This window comes from Pleurodeles waltl, chromosome 4_2 (assembly GCF_031143425.1).
Source record: "Pleurodeles waltl isolate 20211129_DDA chromosome 4_2, aPleWal1.hap1.20221129, whole genome shotgun sequence".
Lineage (NCBI taxonomy): Eukaryota > Metazoa > Chordata > Amphibia > Caudata > Salamandridae > Pleurodeles > Pleurodeles waltl.
This window is the reverse complement of record NC_090443.1, coordinates 414,341,718-414,363,052: the sequence shown is the minus strand read 5'-3', so window position 1 is coordinate 414,363,052 and position 21,335 is coordinate 414,341,718. Positions and strand designations below refer to the sequence as shown.

Sequence of the window (21,335 nt, the reverse complement as noted above, 5' to 3'; positions counted from 1 at the left end):
CTATGTCTTGTGATGTTTACCCCTACAGTATCTTTTTAATGTAATGTGGCAATTGATGTGGGCCCTGAGGGGGCCTGCAGCTTGTGTACTCCACCTTGTTGAGTTGCTGCTTGTTGTTTGCCGTCATATTTTTACAAAATGACAAAGGTTTAAAAAAACAAAACTTGTATACCAAAAGAGGCATCTATTGTGGCTAAATATGGAGGTAAAACCAAACAATAAAGGTTTGTGGGGTATGTGTAATGTGCAGGCTATCAAAGGGGTGTTTCTTTTCTGTAACCTCCAAGGGAAATATTTTTCCCATTTTTTGTATCAATTGTTGACATAAGTCGTTGAGCCTCACTGGAAATAGTTCACCACAACAATGATACCTGGATAACTAATATGATAAATACCTTAAATGTTTTATAAAATGCCTGGTCGAGAGCTTCCAAGATGGTCGCATCAGGAAGCCAGTGAAGCTTGCCCCTGTTGCCTTGTCCTTTTTTGTATGTTTCTAATGCAACCAGAACGTGGAATGGATGAATATGAGCCTGTAAAAACAAGAAAACAATAACATTTGCAGCGGCCAATAGGAAAGCAATGAACGTTGCGTCATTTAGTTTTATTAACTGCCTTTCCATTTCTACTGCCCTACCAAGGTTTATTTGCAATCAGAGGCGCTGCAAAAGAAAAAGTTACTTGCCTATAACAACATTTCTCTTGTGTTGGTATCACATATGGAATACTATTCTTGGTAAAATATCTTTGGTGGATCTTGAAATACTTTTACATTAAACACGTTTTGTAGCTTTTCCAATGTAGTTGCCAACAAAAATTATACGATCCTAATGACATCGCAGATGCTACGGGGGAACTTCAGCCTTTCCAACATCATCTCTATTTCGGCTTTGCAGCTGAACTAGATGGCTCAATATGTGTAGGGGTGGAAGTTATGAACTCTGTGTTTCGATATATATTTTTTGTACGGCACAGAGTCTGCCGATTAGTTAACGAAGATGCTTTTAGGGTACTGGGGAGCAGACTACCGTCTGCAGGTTCTATGTTTTCATGCTGGAGTGCTTTACAGGAGAAGTGGGACTGAGAACCATGTGAATGTGGTCAATGTCAACTGTAGATGATGTACCAGTTACTTACCTTCGGTAACAATAGATCTGGTAGAGACATATTCTAGTTGCAGATTCCCTACCTTAGAATTTTCCCCCAGGCGTCAGACTGGATCCGGAGGTTTTTTCTTCGAGCAATTCCCTTGCGCATCAGTAGGTGGCGTTAGTTGACTCCGCAGGCGACATTGGCATCGTAGTTGCCGTGATGACGTCGGGAGTAGTACATAGACACCGCCTCAGCGCAGTGACGTCAGTTTCTTTTCATGACTCCAAGCCAAAGCGCAGAGCTTCAAAGAACACTGAGATTGGTGCGCCAGAGCTAAAGCCCTGAATGGGGATGCCCTGTCCCTAAAAATCAGTTGGCAAGCGGGGAGGATGGGTGGGTGTGTAAGGAATCTGAAACTAGAATATGTCTCTACCAGATATATATTGTTACCGAAGATAAGTAACTTGTACATCTGATAGAGACTTCTAGTTGCAGATTCCTTTCCTTAGAATAGATACCCAAGCAATGCCATTCTCTGAGGTGGGCTGCGAACCAAGATCATACTAGAAAGTCCTGCAGGACCGAATGACCAAATTAGCCGTCCCAACGGACCTGACTGCCCAGGCAGTAATGTTTAGTAAACGTGTGCAAGGATGCCCACGTAGCTGCCTGGCAAATATCCAGGACAGGAACTCTGTGTGCTAACGCAGTGGAAGCAGCAATCGCTCTTTTGGAATGAGCGTGCAAGCCCTCAGGGGGGTTGCTTCTTGGTCAAAGCTTAGCACGTCTTGATGCAAGGAAGTACCCATTGAGAGATGGTACGTTTTTGCACCGCCTTCCCTTTCTTCACAGCCACATATCCAACAAAGAGTTGATCGTCCACCTGGAAATCTTTAGTACGATTGAGATAGAATGCCAACGCTCTTTTTAGGTCCAGAAGGTGGAGTCTCTCCTCCTCACGAGAAGGATATGGAGGTGCATAAAAAATGGTAGGCAAGGTGATGGACTGGCCTACATAAAAAGGTGTAATGACCTTGGGAAGGAAGAAAGCCATAGTGTGTAACACAACTTTGTCAGGGTGCACAGACAAGTATGGGGACTTTGAAGAAAGAGCCTGCAGCTCACTCACCCTGCGAGCAGAAGTGATGGCAACAAGAAAAACAGTCTTGAAAGTAAGGAGCCGTATAGGAAAATTGTGCATCAGCTCAAAGGGAGTACACATTAAGAAAGTAAGCACAAGATTGAGGTCCCACTGAGGCAAGATAAATGGAGTGGGAGGAAACAAATGGGTGAGACCCTTAAGGAATCAACTGACAATAGGAGACTTAAAGAGTCGAGGCTGATCAGGCAACCTAAGAAAGGCCGAAATAGCCAATAACCTTTAAAGGTGCCCAAAGCAGAGCCCTTCTGGGCTAAAGAAAAAATGAATGAAAGAACCTCAGAAAGAGGAGCAGAGAGGGGGGTCAACAGATTTGTTGGAACACCATGCCACAAATTTATGCCAACGACAGACATATACCGTTTTGGTGCAGGACACCCGGCTGCCAAGATAACATCATAAACTTTGGGAGGAAGGTCAAAAGCCATCAACTGCCACCGCTCAATCTTCACGCATGAAGACAGAGATTGGACAGGTTCAGGTGGAGAACCGTCCCCTGCTGCTGAAACAGAAAATCCTCCCGAAGAGGCAGTCTGAGTGGAGGATCGGTGGCCATGCTCAATAGCTCTGGATACCATACTCTCCGTGCCCAGTCCGGAGCCACGAAGATAACTTGGGCCCGGTCGTTCCTGATCTTCTTGAGAAATCTGGGCAGAAGTGGTATAGGCAGAAAGGAGGCCGGAGCTCCACTCGAGAAGAAAAGCGTCTCCTAGCGAGTGCTTCAGTGGAAACTCCAATGCGCAAAACAGCTGACATTGTGCATTCTCTGCAGAGGCGAACAGATCTAACCAAAGCTCTCCCCACTGCTGAAAGAGGCCTTGCACCACCTCCTGATGCAGACACCATTCGTGATCGGCTATGCATCGACGGCTGAGTTTGTCTGCTCTGGCGTTCAGAGAGCCTGTCAGACGTTGAACCACCAGGGTAATGTTCTAATGTGCCAGCCATGTCCAGAGGCGCAGTGCCTCCTGACAAAGGGTCCAGGACCCTACTCCGCCCTGTTTGTTGCAGTACCACATGGCGGTAGTGTTGTCCATGAACTCTTGCACTACATTCCCTTTAAGAGAGGGAAGAAATGCTTTGAACGCAAGCCTGATCGCCCGGAGCTCCAGAAGATTGATATGGAGCCCAGTCTCCGCCGGAGACCAGAGGTCTCTGATCTCCGCCTCTCCCATCTGGCCGCCCCATCCTAGAAGTGACGCATCTGTCACTATGGATAAATATGGCTGGGGAAGGGATCCGCTGTTGACACAATGCAGATTCGAAAGCCACCACTGAAGGTCTTTCGCAGTCCCCTCCAAGATCTGGACCATGTCGGAGAGATTTCCCTAATGCTGTGCCCACTGGAACTTAAAGTCCCACTGCAGAGCCCGCATATGCCATCTGGCATGTGTCACTAGCAGGAGGCAGGAGGCCATGAGGCCTAGCAGCTTCAGAGTCAGTCTAACCGAAACCTAAGACAGAGGCTGAAAGATTGGAATCATAGCCTGAATATCTTGGACTCACTATTCGGGAGGATAGGCCCAAAACTGCACTGTGTCCAGAACAGCTCTGATGAAAGGGGGTGTCTGAGAGGGAGTCAGGTGTGACTTTGGCACGTAGTGGGGCAGGTGATGGCGAATCCTGCCGCCAACTGAACCGGAGTGAGGGGACGGACTAGGAGGGTTTGGAGGCTGCAGCAGGGGCAGGGGTGGACTGGGCATACCTCTGGTTCCCTGTCCCACACCCACGTGGGATTCTGCGTCCTCGGCCACGCAGCAGCTGAACAGCATGGGTGGCAGGGTAGCTGGGATAGGAACGCGACAGGGAGCCCCTTCCTTGGCCCAAAAGGGGCAAAATGCGGATTGTTGGGTGAGGGGCAGTGGAAGGGCTGAGGGACTGAGCCGTAGCCTGGGAGTCCTTGATCCTCTCCAAAGCCGAGTCCCCCTTGTTTCCAAAGAGATGGGAGCCATCATAGGGCATGTCCTTAAGAGTCTGTTGGAAATCCCCTGAAAAAACAGATGTACGCAACCAGGCGTGGCGCCTCAAGACCACAGTTATTGCAACCAATCTGCCTAGACAGTCGGTTGTGTCCCGCCCACATTTGATTGTGAACTTTGCTGTATCCCTCCCATCGGTGACAGCTTTGGAGGCGATAGCACGGGCCTCCTCTGGAATCTGCAGCAGAACTTGAGCGACCGTATCCCACAGAGAGTGTGTATAGCGGCACAAAAGGCATGTGGTGTTCACTGACCACAGCACAAGGCTGGTGGAACACAACATCTTCACAAATTGTTCCAGCCTTTTTGATTCACTATCCGGGAGTGTATAAAAAAGGTTAGAAAGAATAGAAACAGACTACTGTCACACATGGACACAAGCTCATCATCCCAACTGTTGATAGTTTGTCTATTTGCCAATTATTCTGTTGCCTCCTTGTATGCGAATAGTACTTTAAATGGGCCATAAACATTAATAAAGCAGTATGTTGGCGCTAAATAAAATAACTTCATAAATTACCAAGGATACTAGCTGAAACACCTATTCTCTATCAAGGCTTCAATCAAATTATGAACAAGGAATACCTCTATGTGAGGGATCCGAGAACATGTTAGCAACACAAAAATATCCCTCCCAGTGTAACAGAACACTGCTTATGTACAAGCACCATTTATATATTTTTCCATTTACTTTGAATAAAGTTAACATGAATCTGTATAATACAACTCTTCATAAAATTAGGGTTGTAAAATTCACACTGAGTAGCACTGCTACCCATACTCCTTTTATTTTCTCCTTCTCAAAATAACAATGTAAGCCGACGTTCGGTGACAATAGGGCACTCGTGGATTACTGGAGTAAGTCATGACAGCTGGGGTCATTTGTCTCTGATGTCTCAGGGCCCATCCTAATATGGCTTTGCACTTTACCATTGAGAAATCGCTCCCTATGGTAAAGTATAAGGAAAACTAAAAAAATGTATTCAAATTAAAAAAAATATAGTAAAAATACTTTTTGTTACATTTCAATTTGTTTTATATATTTACTTTAAATGTAGATCAAAAACTTACATCATGAATAGCAGCTTCAATTTAAAATGTAATTATTTTGACTACATTAGATTAACATTATTTTTCTGTAGTTGAAATAAAACAAAACACCATGTGTTATTTTGTTTAAAAGAAATGACATGTTTTATTATGTATTAATCATTAAAAGTGATATATATTTAATTATTTTTTAATTCACATAAATGTTACATTCATTTCTCAAATCAAAAACGGGTATTAGAATATTTTTAAATAAAATAATAAAGGCTTTATTTTTAGATAATTTGTTTAACATGTAAATTAAATGTATTTAGATTTTTAAATAGTTTAAATAATTTAATTCAACATTATTTCCCCTGGGGTTTTATTGTAAGTCCCTACTTCTATTATTTTCTAAAGAATGATGCTGCAGTGCCAGTGGTAGGCCATGTGTGGTGCTGGACTTACTCCAGCTCTGAGCTGGAGTACATTTACTACTAATTTGGGTCCTCTTTGGCTGTAGCAACTTTGAAAGTGAAGTTTGTGAATACCAATGCCCGTACTTTATTTTAGGTGGGTTCATGTCCATAACTAAACACCTCCCTAGTCCTAATAAAATTCCTTGATTCCTGCCTAATCCCCCCTCCTTTAGTCATACATACTCACCATTTTCCAGCCACTCCCCACTCTTCTCCCACATTGACCACTAACAAGTGTGGGAAGACTCATCAGTCAGTGCAGAGATCTCTGCACAGAAAAAGATAGGAGAAGAAGAGGCGGAACCTTCACAAGTAAATTTATGAACAGCATTTTGTAATACGGTAGGTTTGTGAATAGGCCCAAAAAAACAATACTTCACAGCACATCATACAGCACAATTCTCTTACTGTGCTTTGGCTACTGTGCCTAGTATTCTGTCCCATCTTGCTTCTCTCAGGTGCCATCTCCCCGTAAGCAAATCTAGGTAAGTCTTCCCCCATGAGGTTCAGTTTCTCTCATGCATGTATCAAAGCTTAGTCTTCAGTTCAGTTCTTTTAGCAACCTTCAGAAACAGTCTAACCACAGTCCAGCCTTCATATACCAAATACAGCAACTTCGGGGTCCTGAAGCATGTGTTTTGTTTGCTCCCTAGGAGCAGCGTGCCAGCTGGAAGACCGACTTGTGATCTGGGGAGGACCACAGAAGAATGACAGCGGGAGATATTCAATTTCTTTGCAGGCAGATGTTGAATCAGGGGAATAAAGGACCCTTTTTTGGGTCACTGGTAAATTGCAATCAGTGAATGGCCAAGGTCAGGCGTCACAACAGTGCAAGGGCAGCCACTGCGGTGATTACTGCTGCATGGGCACACCACTCCTCGGATGCACTTGTTGAATGGCAGCAGCACGGTCCACCTTAGCACAAAAGTCTTGATGGTGGCACTCTCCAACTTGGCAACAAAATGTCTTGATGGCAGTGTACTAACTTGATAGCAGCATGCTCTACCTTGGGCACAAGCTTCTTGGGGGCACTAGTGACGGCCATTGTCTGTGATTCCTTGAGGAATCATCCAGATGGAGAGTTTGTAGCCCAAATTTCTAATGGCATAAAGATCGCTCTCCCCAGTTGTCCTCCAGCTGGTGGACTTGCACAGCGCTGTGGTTCAAACTGCTTTGGCTATTCAGGTCAATCACACCTCTACAGGTTTGGCAAGCTTCTCCCCTCTTTTCAGCTGCAGGGTGGCTTCAGTTTGCTTGAGGCCAGAGATTTAGCTTTTTTCAGCAAGGCCAGACATCAGGTGATGTCCCCTCAGCTCTGAAAAAGTATCTGTCAGGCAGACACCAGCTCCGGTTACACAGCAGTTGTCTGAGTACTCTGCAGAACACTCACTTCTTTGGTTGAAGAGGACATGAAACTAGAACAACAAGTGGGGTAGTGGGACCCACTTTTATACAATCAAAACACAAGGTTTCGGGTGACTTTTCTTTCATCTGTCCTCTGAGGCTATTCTCCAGACACAGCCTTGGCGCAGAAGGGTAATCTTCAATCGAGAATATCCACAACAGAGACATGAGCTTTCTACACCTAGCTTATCAAAAGCCCCACTAAAAGTGATCAGGAAAAAGACAAACAACTGTCTTCACCTAAAAGACTTCTCACTAATTAACCCCAGAAACTGCAGTCTTACCTTGACCCCCCCTCATCCACCAAATTTCAGTGATCGGGAAGAACAATCAGCTGCTCCTCTCAGCAAAAGGACGAATCAAATTTCTAAAGGATCCATATTCCTCTTTTCCTACTTCTATGTCTGGATCGCCTCCCTCCAGTTTCTGGTATGTTAGCCATACATTTCTACTGTCTGGGGAAAGAATCTCACCTCTACCTTGAGCACATATAGACTATATTTTCGGACTTCTAAAGTGCATAGCAACCTTGAAAGGGCAGAAAACCAGCAGTTAAAAAAGCCAGGTCTTTAACTGCTTTTTGTACTTTACAAAAGAGTTCCACATGTGCAGCTCTGAAAAGAGGGAATTGCATAATTTAGGGCCTAAGTAGCCAAAGGAATGTCCTCCTAGCCTAGCCTTGTGTATTCAGGGGATGACTGTAATATTAGGATCGCTAGAGCATAAGGCCTGATTAGAAAAATATGGTTCCACCAATGATCTTAAGCTTTTTGCATGTAACACAGTGACTTGTACTGAATACGCTTATCATGTGAGAGTCAGTGTATGTCATAAATATAGTGGGAAGCCAAGACAAATTTTGGAAGATGGTAAAGACAGTATATGGCATTCTGAAAGATTTGCAATCCCAATATTGAATTTTTGGTAGTACCCAAATAAAGAATATTGCCATAATTACGTCTTGAAATAATCAAGGCCTGCACAATCGTCCTTTGTGAGGAAACATGTAGAAGCCAAAGTATTTTCCTTAAGCACCTTATGATGCCAAAACAACAGGGTGCCACCTTAGTCATTTATTGGTCCATGATGAACTTATCATCAAGCGAAAAGCCCAAGTCCTTAATCACCTGGCTGGGACAAGGACAAGGTCCCAGTTCCTTCGGCCAGCAATGAGGGTCCCAAAGTTGGAGATGACTGCCAATCAAAATAACTTCAGTCTTATTACCATTTACTTTTAAAAAGTTGGTCCACATCAAGACAGGAGTTTAGGTCAGATGAACTTAACCATCCTTTGGAGTTAAAGACATTTATTTGTGTGTCAACAGCATAAGAAAATAGCGCAAGGCATGCCCTTCCTCTATGTGTGCCAACAGGAGAACATAGATACTGAACAAAGTGCAGCTCAAAGAAGAGCCCCAGGGAACCCTGTACGGTAACAAGTGAGTCAAAGATTCATGAGGTTTAGAAAAGACTTGAAAGGAGTGGTCTTGCAAAAAAGAACTCGGCCATGACAAAGCCAGGCCTTGAATGCCCAGATCAGCTAGCCATTGTAAGAGCACCAGACGGGAAACTATCAAATGCAGCACTCATATCCAGCAGGTTGAGAGCCGTACTACCCCCTCATCAATCTGTGATCCGAGGTGCTCGGTTACACCTGGCAATGTAGTTTCAGTGCTAGGTTCTGACCTGAATTCTGATTGTGAAGGATGTAAAAGCACATTGGTCTCCAAAGAAGATGACAGTTGTTGATTAACAAATTTACTAATCTTAGCAAACAATTACAACAGTGAAATGGGACGGTAGTTAGCCCAATCTGTGACTTCCAATTTAGGTTTCTTGAGTAATGGTACTACCATTGCGTGTTTCCACGACAGGGTACTGACAGACAGTGAGGATGAGAAGATTTAAACAGACTGGAGAAAACAATGGGCAAATCGTACTCAAAATACCTGGTGTCAAAGGGGCTAATGGCGATCCAGACTCAGTGGCATTCAAAAGAGACAAAAAGTTGACATTGTCAATAGGAGAAAAGTTTGGCAGAAGCATTCTAGTGAGACAGGAGAGGAAGAATAGCTGTCCTCATCCTGGGTAAAGGTAAAAGAAGCATAAATATCAGCCATGTTTGAAAACCAAATAATCCATTTGATTTGTACAATGTGTCTGAGAAAGTGACAGAAGAGGCGAGGCAGAAGCAGGCTTCATCAGAGACTTCACAATATGGAAAGGTTCTTTTGAAGAGTTTGGAGCATTAGTGATTTTGTCAGAGAAGTCGCCCAGGCAATACAACAGGCTCGAAGATACTCTCTTATACCCAGCTTAAACTTAACTTTATTCTTGTGGGAATAGTATTTGCGCCAGGCTCGTTTCGCGCGCCAACTGGTTTTTTTAAACTATGATAAAGAAGGAATAGCTTCTTAAATTTAACTCCAGTTCTCTCATAGGGGAATTTCCTTTATAGTCATATGCACTGAATAGTCCCGCCCACGTATGGGGACCCCGGAGCGCTTCTTCACAAAATATTCTCTTAAGTGGCGATGTTATCCTTTCTTGGGAAGGCCTGCAGAGTCACTTAAGAGAGATAACTACAGTGCAGCCAATAGGGTCAGGCTAAAATAGCCCAATTCTTCCTCTTGAGTTCAAAAAAGGGGCCAGGAAATTATATATATATTTAATTTGATAGTGTTTTGGTAAAAACAGTCACAGCACCTTTCTTTTTTGGAGTAACAGAGAAATGAAGCAACCTAGGACAGTTTAGCTCTATAGGCTGCCATTATATGAGTGAAAATAGAGGCTGTGCTTTTAAGAAAACAGAGTCCACCAGTTTCCCATCATGTTGAGCAGGTGACAGTTGCTTCAATTCTTTTTTAAGGCGACGTGTGCTTGATCAATCAGTGTACTGATGAACCCTGTCCTATCCACTGGGGAGGCGGAAGGGTTGCTTATGACGATAATGGAAATTCCCCTATGGAAGAACTGGAGTTACAGGTAAGAAACTATTCCTTCTCTCATAGGGGATTTCCATTTGTAGTCATAAGCACTGAAAAGAGTAGCAAGCCATCCCTAGCTGAGGCAGTGGAGAGGGCAAAAAAAGGTAATTTCAAGCGAACAGATTCCTAAAGGAGGCCTGTCCTACTTGAGCATCTGCTCTGGCATCGGAATCTAGGCAGTAGTGTTTGGTAAATGTGTGGACAGATCTCCAGGTAGCTGCTTTGCACATATCTGGGATAGGGATATTTCTTAGAAAAAGCAGCTATAGCCACTTTACCCCTAGTGGAGTATGCTTTAGGCTTAGCTGATAGTGTTTCATTAGCCTTTTGATAACATAACAGGTTGCAAGAAACACTCCATCAGGAACTGGACTGTGTAGACAAAGCCAAAACTTTATGGACCAGGCCATAGTTAATAAACAGTTGGTTCGACCTACGAATGTCACATGTCTTGTCTAGGTAGAATTTTAAAACTCTTCTCCCATCCAGGGAATAGAGGAATCTGTCCATTGGAGTAGAGGGATGCTGGAAGAATGCTGGAAGAGATATGGTCTGATTAACGTGAAAATCCAAAATAACCTTAGGGAGGAACTTGGATGAGTTCTCATAACCACTATGTTGGAGTGGACAATTGTATATGGTTCATAAGAACAAAGTGCTTGGATCTTGCTAACCCTGCAATCTCACATTATTGCTGGAAGGAAAGCGGTCTTCCAGGAGATGTCTTACAGGAATGCTTTGTGAATAGACTCATAGGATCATGCTTTAGATAAGAGAGTAAAACATTAAGCCCCCAGGGAGGCAAAGGTCGCCTAATCGGAGGTAAAAACTTTTTTAAACCTTCTAGAAAATCCTTGGTGACTGGGATTTTAAAAAAAGAGGTTTGTGAAGGACATTTTCTGTAGGCAGTAAGTGCTGCCAGGTGAACCTTTATACAGGCAAATTGCAAGCCATATGGAGTAAGTATGGCAGTATGACATCCTCCTTGCAAGAAGTGGGATCCACGATCTTGGAGGAACAACAAATGCAGATTTACTTCCATTTGAAGGCACATGCGGAATGGGTGGAAGGGTGCTTAGCCTCTTTCGGGATGTTCATGCATTCCTGCGGCAGATTCAAGTGGCCATACTGTAATATCTCAGGAGCCATGCCACCAAATTCAAGGAGGAGGGATTGAGATGTAGTCTCTGGCCTCCGGACTTCGTCAGGAGGTCTATCCTGCATGACAGCTTGAGAGGTGGACGGATGGACAGGTGAAGGAGGATGTGAACCACCATTGATGTGGCCACTCTGGAGCTATGAGTATTATCTTGGGTCTCAAGTAGGACGGGTTGATGAAAACTTTTGGGATCAGGGGAATCAGTGGAAAGACGTAAAGAAATTTGCCGAACCAGTCGATCTGATCCATAGGGCATTTGCCCGCATCCCTGGTTGGAAGTAACTCAAGGAGAAGCTTTTGAATTTTTTTTTTCTGCGTTGATGAACAGGTCGATGGAAGGTGTGCCCCACAGAAGAAATACGTCGTAAAGGACGTCATTGTGTAAGACCCACTCATGGTTTTCTTGCAGAATCCTGCTGAGAGAGTCTGCCTAAGCAATCTGCACACCTGGAAGATGAGTTGTGGTGATTGTTAGATTCCTGGCTATGAGCCATTTCCATATTGCCTGGTCTTTGTGTGACAGAGGTCTGGACCTCGTCCCTCCCTGCTTGTTGAGGTAGTACTTGGTGTTTGTATTGTCAGAATGGACAAGCAGGGAGTTGGATTTGAATAACGGGTGAAACACTTATTGCTAGATGGACTGCGGGTAACTCCAGAAGGCTGATATGGTATGTGGACTCTCTCTCTGACCATGTACCCTGGATCTGGCGATGGTCCATGTGAGCCTCCCACCACTGTTAGAGAGGCGTCCGTTACTATTGTTTGAGGAGAAATCTCCTGATGAAAAGGCATCCCCGAAGCAGGTTCTTTGGGGAGCACCACCATTTCAGGGACAAGTTTGCATCACAAGACAGTATTATCCTGTCCTCCCAGTTGCCTGTCAGCTGGTCCCACTGGTCCTCAAGACATTCCTGCAAAGGTTGCATGTGAAGGCGAGCATTAAGTGTGAGGAAGATGCAGGATGCCATCGAGCCTAGGAGAGAGAATATTGTTCTCACTGTTGGATGGCAAGCTGTCATGACAGAGTGACACTTCCAAAGGATCGATCAACGTCCTCCTCCAAAGGGTACACTCTTTCCTGTATTGTGTTGATGGAAGTTCCCAGGTAGTTCAATGTCTAAACCGGGACAGAATCTGACTTGCTGACTGACCTGGAGGCCTAATCCTTGGAGGAGACTACAAGTCTAACTGTAGTTAAGCTGAGCTTCTTGAGACGTGGACGCCTTGATCTGGCAATCGTCTAGGTAGGGGTAGACAAATATTTAGTGGTTCCCCAGTTGGACAGCTACCACTGCCATGCACTTTGAGAATGTTCTGGGTGCTGATTTGAGACCAAGCAGAAGGACTTTGTACTGGTAGTGGTCTTGTCCTACTACAAACCTCAAGAACTTGTGGCGTTTCCTGACAATCGGAATGTGAAATTGTAACTGGGGATAAATTTGGAAACTTGGCTGTATCCTCTTTAAAGGGCTTTTATCTACAGAGCTTCCTTGTTTGGTTCTAGCATCAGGATGTGCCCTTGGGGATGATGTGTGTGCTTTATAAATAAATAATATTAAAAAAATAATAAATACTAATTCAGAGGTCACTTCCTGCATCATGCCAGTTGATCCAGAACTTTTCTCGTGGAAGCCACTTGTTGGATGACTTGAGGTCAAGAATGAGTCTAAATTCATTCTTGTCTTTCTTTCTCATCAGGAAGTACCTGGTGTGAATGTCTGTCCCTTCCTGGTGGTGAGGGACCCGTTCTACTGCTTGTTTCTGTAAGAGGATGTTGACCACTGACCGTAACAGAGGGAGATGAAAACTAGACGGTTTCAGAGGGAAGAATGGCGGAAGACTAGTGAATCTGAGACAATATCCATTTTGTACAATATTCAGAACCCAGGCATCTTTTGTGATTTCTTGCCACACTGCCAAATAAGATGACATGCTTCCGCAACCGGAGTGGGTAACAGAAGAGGGGGAAATAGAGACTCAGGGTCTAGACACAGATAGTTGCTTTCCACTTTGAGGGGTTTGACCCTGGCCTGCTTTCTCTGGTATGAGTAGGAGTGATGCTGCTGCTGTTATTGGGTGCCGCTTTGTTGGCACCCCCACTGATGGGTTTGAACCCTCTGGGTATAGAATCTTCGGTGATAGGGTTGGAAAGATGTACATTGTTTTCTGGATCTTTCCAGACCAACAGCTTTTAACACCTCAATCTCAGCCTTCATCCTTGCCACCTCGTCATCTTCTGAAAGAGTCGTGCCAGAGAGTTGTAGATTCAAAACTCTCTGCTGAACCTCTGGTTTAAGTGAGGTAAGACAAAGCCATGCATGCCTTCGGAGGGTGGTCCCATGGCAATATTCACATGCTGCAAGGAGTGAGGAGTCAGCTGCGGCACTAATGATCTGGTTTGACACAAAAAAACGCTCATTAAGAATTTCCTGAAAATCTTGCCTTTTGTCTCTTGGTAGATGGTCCACAAATTGTTGTATTGAGTCCCATAAAGTCCTGTCATACCTGCCTAACAGGGCCGTAGTGCTTGTGGCTTTCGTTGATGTTGCTGCTGTAGTGCAGACTTTCTGACCGACCAACTTTCCTTATCGGGAGGCACTGTGGAAGTAGTAGTAGTGGCATGATGTTTTTTGGCTAACACTACTATAACAGAATCCAATGGAGGATCCGTTTGATAAAAAACAGGATCCTGTTTTGGAGGCCAGTACCTCTTTTGGAGCCTGGAAGGGGCTGGTTTGACAGAGGCCAGTGTCAGAAACAAGTCCACAACCAGTTATAACATGGCTGGCAGTAAGGGTAGTAAAGGCTGTGATGCTGATCTGTGCTATAGGGTCTCAAAAATGACTGAAGTCAGTGGTGTTGGAGTGGACACTGGTATATTCAACTTTGCAGCTCCTCTTACTAGGACGTCTTCAAAAGTAGTGATGTCATCCACCGGTAATACTCGTGATGTGAGCGCCAAGACGAAGGAGATGAGCTTCTCAGGGTAGGATGTCTGGAGTGATGGCGTGACCGAGAACGCATTGTGGACCTTAGGACTACTGGCGCTGGAGGCGGAGGAGGCGGAAGAGGCAGAGGTTGATTTGGTGGACAAGGCGAAGGAGGTGGTTGAGGAGATGGCGTTGGAAATGGAGAGGAAGGTGGCATTCTTGTAGAGGAGTATGCTCTATAATACTCAGAATCCGGTGAAGTATAAATACGCCTTCTCTTTCTTCTTGCCGCTTGAAGTCATGAGGAGATTGAGGAGCTCCTCAAAGTCGATAGTCCTCTATGTCTCGATATCAACTGACTTGTTGATGGCAATAAATGTCGACATCTCGATGTCAATGTGGTTCTCAACATTGATCTCTTAAGGGGCCTTACACTGATCTGGACCTCAACAGTGAGTGTTGAGATGGTGTCGGAGTCCTGAACAGCAAGAGACGCCTTGAAGTTCTCGAAGCAGAGGGAGGTCTTGAAGCTCTTGCCATCGACACTCCATGCCTCGACGGCAAACTACGTTGTTTCCTCAAAGGCAAGCCATGAATGCCTTAGCAGGGAGTAGGGCTCGAAGCTGAGAAGCTGAATAGATGACTTTCTGGTATATGGGAACCAGACTTCCTGGCACCTGGGCCCATTTGGGCAAAAGACAGATTTGCGTTTGGTGCACCTTTGGGGCACCAGCGATGCGTTTGTAAATCATCTGTATTTCCAAAGGTCATGGTCTGTGTAACATCCCGCCTAGTGGCAAGGACTAGAACACCGAACTGGCTCAAACAACGGCACAATAAAAATGTCTGCCTAAACTGCCCATCGCTTCTAACCGATGCAGAACTAAGGGCAGTTGCGCTGAACAATTAAAAAAGTGGATTTTACCACTAAACAGCAAAAACACTTAAAAAATAAATCCCTACTGACCAACAAATTAAGCATTTTAGGTTAAAAATAATTCCCACCCTATTTGTCAATGTGTACACACATTGCCTGTATTTTATAGCTCATGGGTCTTATAAAATGGGTGCCTAATCTGTTCACTGCTTCTAACCAATGCTGCAACAACGTGAATGTTTTAAAAAGTGGAAAACCACAAAACAGTCAAAAGACTTAACAGTTGTACTCTGTCAGTTAAACAAATTAGTCGCTCCTCCAGCTCAAAGGACAGGTCCAGGACTTCCTTCATGTCAAAGGACAGACTTAGGCCTTCACACACACACTAAATTAGTATGAGGCTAGGGCCAAAATAAAAAAATCATGATACTCGCATCTCAAGCACTCAGGCTGAGGAACACAACTGTACACCATGCAGGGGACATTCCTGTGTCAGACAACAGAAATGAATTTGCCACCATAAGCATATAAACAGTTTTTGAAAAACTGCCATATTTTTTTTAAGAAGGCCTACAAGTGCCACTGCCCAACAATCCATCACACTGGCATCTTTGCCCTCTACAAATACTTACACATACATACATATGTAACAAGGATTGTCTAAAGCCAAGACCATTGTTCACGGTCTTAAAAGTTATGTTGGTGAAGTTCATGGGCATTGGTAGTTGCTAATCTGCTGCAAGAACATGGGCTCTTGCTGTGCATAATAAAGCAGCAAGGGGGCACACCAGTCAATCTTGTGGCTTTAGTGCAGACCACAGCCACCCATGACTATGTCTGCATTGGCGTGATGCAGGACCTCTGAATTAGTATTTGTTTATTTTTTATTTATTTATAAAGCACACATATCATCCCCAAGGGCACATACTGGCACTAGAACCGAACAAAGAAGCTCTGCAGATAAACACACTTTAAAAAGGATACAGCCACGATTTAAAATGTTTACGTAACACAAAGAGAGCATCCATGAGACGTGTATCTATAGGAAGGGAATTTCAATGTAGTGCAGCTAAATAGCAGAAAGCACAGCCACGCACCCTGGCTTTCCTAAATTGAGTACTATGAAACTGGGCTTGCTGGGAAGAACGCAATGCTCTGCGAGGCTTGTAGAAGCTAATTTTGCCAGGTAAAATAGCAGGTCCTGCCTCATGGAGTGCCTTGTGCACATAGCAAAGTATTTTAAATCTGGCTGCCATCCGTACTGGGAGCCAGTCCAACTGTTTGCAGCAGGCTGATGCTGAACTCCTTCTGGGCCTGTTGCAGTGTAGTCCAGCAGCTTCATTCTGAAAAAGCTGCAAGCGACTGAAAAGTTAGTCGCCATCCATAGATTTAATGTGTTGCCACAACCCAATCTGCAGAGAATGAACGCCAGACTGTCTGTCTAATGCCAGGTTAGAGGGATCCATCTGAACAGCTTCATCAGCATCCGTAAGAGACCAAAATACCTTCCGCACACTGAGTTTACCTGCTCCTGCATAGAGAGAGCCCCAAATTCTTGCGCCTCTTGTAGTCAATGGAGCCACCCTAAGGGAGATAGGCCACCAGGTGTCATTCCAGACTTTGTCCGCCCATCCAAACAACAGGACTACGTTTTTTTCAGTGTTCAACTTCAAACAATGTGAACGCATCCAGCTGGTCACATCCGAAAGACAGCCCAGGAGATTCTCATGAATTTGAGGCTGATTCTTATAGATAGTAATAATACGCTGGATGTCATCCACATAGGATAATTTCTTGAAGCCCCAAGATTTTACAATGTTCGCCAAGGGAGCGACATAGACATTAAACCATGACAGGCTTAGAGATGACCCTCGTGGGACACAACAATTAATCTGCAATGGGGTAGATTTAAGCAGAGCCAATTAGACAGAATAAGATCTGCTAGACAGAAGTGCTCCAATCCATTGGAGAGTGGTGGAGAACAAGCCTACTTCACGGAGCCCATGAACGAGCAGGAAGTGAGAGCCAGTATCAAAGGCAGCAGACAGATCTAATAATTTCAGGGCAAAAGCCTTACCCTGATCCGCCTCTGATCTAATTCAGTCAACCACCGCCAGCAGGGTGGACTCCGTCCAATTATTGGCTCTGAGGCCCCTTTGGGAATTCTCCAGAATGTTATTAGCTTCCATAAATTGGGTTAGCTGAGCATTAACTATCCTTTCCAACACCTTTGCCAAATATGGCAGGAGGGAGATAGGACGACAGTTGGAAAAAATCAACAGCCTTTGCCCCAGCCTTTTTCAATAGAGGCATCACAAGAGAGGATTTCCAGCAAGACTGGAAGTCAGTCTTTTCCAAAGATAGCCTAAACAACCAGGTAATAAAAGGGCTTAAAACTGGGCGAAAATAAAATGGGGACAGGGGTCCAAAGGTCATCCCAACTTCATCTCCATCATGGTCTTTTCCCCTATTTCCTGATTAAGTTCCCGGAATTTACCCCAGTGAGTTGATGTTCTGGGCCGAGGGCGGGCTTCTTCTAGTAAAACTCTGCCAGGCGGGGTTGAGTCTCAAAAGGAGAGTAGATCTTATCTGTCTTCTCATGGAAGAATTCTGTCAGATCTTTGGATTGCTGAACCAAAAATAGAATGTTCTAACTCACAGCCAAGGGCTTAGCTAGTTCCTTGACTATCTTACAGAGTTCATTGGAGGAGCTACTATTCTTCATTAGTCTATTCACAAAATAGTATTTTTTAGCTAGCTGTCTTAGGCATTGTATGATAAGATTTTAAAACCTCTCTAAATGCTGTATGCTTCAGCAAGGATTTAGAAATCCGCTAACGGTGCTCCAATGCCTTGCTTTCCCTCTTGGCAATTCTAAGGTTGTTTGACAACCATTTCTATGAAGGAGCGGATCTCAGCATCCATCAAGTTAAGATGGACACATCTATTGAGAGCCACAGTAATTGCAGTCTCCAGAGCCTTAACATTGGTGTCAACGGGGAGATCTGCATTTAAAACAGGAGCACAAAAGTTGTCTGTGAACGATGAGGGAAGCTTTCCTCCAGGGCCTAGAGCTCACTGGAGGAATATCATGTGTAACGAGAAACTTGTTATGCACGATAAATCTGAATATTAATAAAAAAATTATTAAACCAACATACTAGCTCAACAGAGAGAATGGAGATGGAACAGAGATTTGAAAATAGTAGATCCAGAGTATGTCCTGCTCTATGGGTGATGCTTTTAATCCACTGTGTAAATTGTAACACTTGCATCTCGTTTCCTACCATGCAAGTCGTCCTCCTCTATATATTCTTCTCATGTGTCTCTAGACACATCACCTCCATAAACATGTGAGAGGATATCGATTTGTCCTTTTTTAAACTTGCAAGACTGAGCTGAGAAATTCTTGGACACAAGACACTCCTTGGAGCCCTGGTGCTTACTGTCCAGTAACTTTGTGTCAGACCCTATACGCGAGCTTGGGGAGGGAGGGAGTAACATGACAGACAGGGGGGGTTATTCTAACTTTGGAGGAGGTGTTAATCCGTCCCAAAAGTGACGGAAAAGTGACGGATTTACCACCAGCCGTATTACGAGTCCATTATATCCTATGGAACTCGTAATAGGGCTGGTGGTATATCCGTCACTTTACCGTCACTTTTGGGACGGATTAACACTCCTCCAAAGTTAGAATAACCCCCAGGGTCTGCTGGGCCTCGACCGTGGTGGTTTAGGTCATTTGCTACTGGAGTCCTAGGGTCCGTCTTACTAAGGCTCTGCAAACAAGTACACACATTTCGGACTCGGCTCTCATGGTAGCAAAGGGCAGTATTCAAAAGCTTCCAAGGGAGGTAGTGTGGCAAGTCAACAGTCCAACAATAGACACAATAATGTACTATTGAGCCCCCTCCTTATCTCAGTAAGAATAAAGTACTTTAGTAACAGCAAAACATGAATACTACAAAATTCAATGGGGCTCGGCAACGGGGTTGTGATTTCAAGCACAATTCCTAGGTAAGTGTTAACACCCTCTAAGGGGCCTTCTCTCCATTCTAGGAGGTTCCCTAGTGCCTATGGGACATCTAACCATAAATATCACTGGGCAAAGACTGGTCATAGTTTCCATTTACTAGGTTTATACTCAAGCGGAGTATTTTGTAGTTCATTTTATGAGTTGTACCTAAATTTGGGTTTAAGTAACAGTTAATAATCCCACCGAAGTACATTCTTTGCACACCTAGCAGAGTATTTCAAGTGTGAGATCCTATTACCTGCTCACACTGCTGTGGTCATGCCAAGCTGGTGGGAGTTTTCCTGTCCCACACTTTCAGTGGTGGTTCTGCTGTCATAGGACCATGGTGGCAGCTTCACTCAGAACTTGGGTTGTGGTAGGTGAGCAGAATAGCGGGTCTGCCTTGCAGGCACCTGTCCTGGTAGATGTGACCTCTGAATTGGGATCTGATAAATGCTTGCTGTGAGCAATCAAGGCCTACAAGCTGAGCTTAGTCAGGACATTTGTTGGGCAGATATCGCCTCTGTGCTGGGAGTAGGCTACTACGTGGGCGGTGACAACAGCTCCCCTTTCAGATTAGCTTAGAGTCAGGCTGCTGCAGCACTTGACCATCAAGCGTTTACAGGAGGGCATTTGATTACTTCTCAGGCTTAATTTCTAGATGTGGTTCCTTGCAAGGGTTGCAATGGCAGACCCCTCACAACACAGGTCAGTTATGGCTTCGCTCCCAAGGGCAATTAGCAACTTTTTAGTGTTCCTTATGCCTAGGAACAAAGCTGGTTTCTCCTATTTCAGGGCTAGGGAACGTCCCTTCCTTCTCTGAGCAGTCTGGCTGACTTCTAGGTGTTTGACAGACATTCATGTTCTTCAGCAACCTGTGTGGACTTCAGTTATATTCTGTCACCTCTGAGAGGCTGACTACACATTTTCCTGACAGGAAATGTAGATTCATGGTCTAAATTTTCAGAACCAGTTGGGAAGCTCTCTTTCAAATGTCATTTTCTGGCTGTTCCCTCAGACACAGCCATTGTGTTATCATAGCACGTCCCAAAATGGCTGGCTTCAAGCAGGAGTATCCAAATCAAAGGCAGAAAGAACCCTGAGAACTGCACCTTAATGAAGTCATAATCAGGCACATGAGCTAATGGGTCCAACTATGGTAGTTTATTTTGTTTGCCTAAAACCAAAAGAGGAGGTCCTGCCAAAAAACGCACTCACCTTGAACAACTGAAGCTGCAAGAACACCCATCACACTTACCATCTACCAAATGGTACTACACAGGAAGATCCAATCAGCAGCCCTTTGTTAAGCAGGTCCTCAGAGAGCTTCTAAGGGTAGCCTTGTCTCAATCATCCCTCACTTCAGGGTCTGCATCTCCACCCTCCAGCCACATGAATGAAGTCACACTTCCACTGTCTTGGGAAGCTGTATTACCCTCCATCTTGTGCTATGCTAAACCTGAGGCCATCCAAAATAGATCTCACTGGCCTCAGTAATCCATTCATACCCCACACATGGTCTTACTACCATACATGCGGTACACACTTATTGCACATACAAGAACTTAACATGCACACAGATTGTCAGCGCAAGGCTCTGGGGTTCACATAACAGTGGAACTTGGGGATATCTACATCATATTACCAATGACATGACTAGGCCTCAGTGCATACCCTAAATGCGCATGATGCCAGGGCCAAAATATAAAGCTAGGATACTAGTTTCACATACAATCTGGAACTCACAGCATGATCTCAGGGAAAGTCTTCATTCAAATCTCCTGAGCCTGCTTGAAGACTTGGATTTCTATGGCCAATAGTGGTCCTTGTGACTACTGTAGCCACAAAGGCATAAATGCCTTTATTCTCTAGCGGTACAGTTGGGAGGTCCTCATGCTCACTGGTAATAGTCTAATGGTCAGTAGCCGGATCTGGGTCTGGCTCTCCAAGGCTGGGAACTCTTGCAGGCAGGGATCCTAGCAGGGGAGTGCTCCGAACCAAAGTTGGGGCCATTACCTGGATCGAGTCAACTGTGCCAGTTGAGTCAGTGGGGCTAGAGCCAAGAGTTGATCCTCTATTTTCAGAAGAAAGTAAGCACAGCAATGGAGAAGGCAGAAGCTGTACACAGACTCAGCCAGCCAGTAAGGAGTCTGAGGAAAGTGTAAAGTACTGCTGTAGGCAAATCCTACAGCCAGATCTACAAGACGATGGTGGTATGTAGGTTC

The 21,335-nt window shown here is 44.6% G+C and overlaps 1 protein-coding gene across 5 annotated transcripts in view; it reads right to left on the bottom strand.

The window, feature by feature from the left end:
• The window catches only part of RO60 (Ro60, Y RNA binding protein), a 556,402-nt gene that overhangs the window by 290,326 nt on the left and 244,741 nt on the right, over positions 1–21,335 (bottom strand). For all 5 annotated transcript variants that reach the window (XM_069231624.1, XM_069231627.1, XM_069231623.1 and 2 more), the window contains one exon: positions 396–533. In XM_069231624.1, the coding sequence (XP_069087725.1) occupies positions 396–533 (138 nt within the window). The remainder of the gene's footprint in view (positions 1–395; positions 534–21,335) is intronic.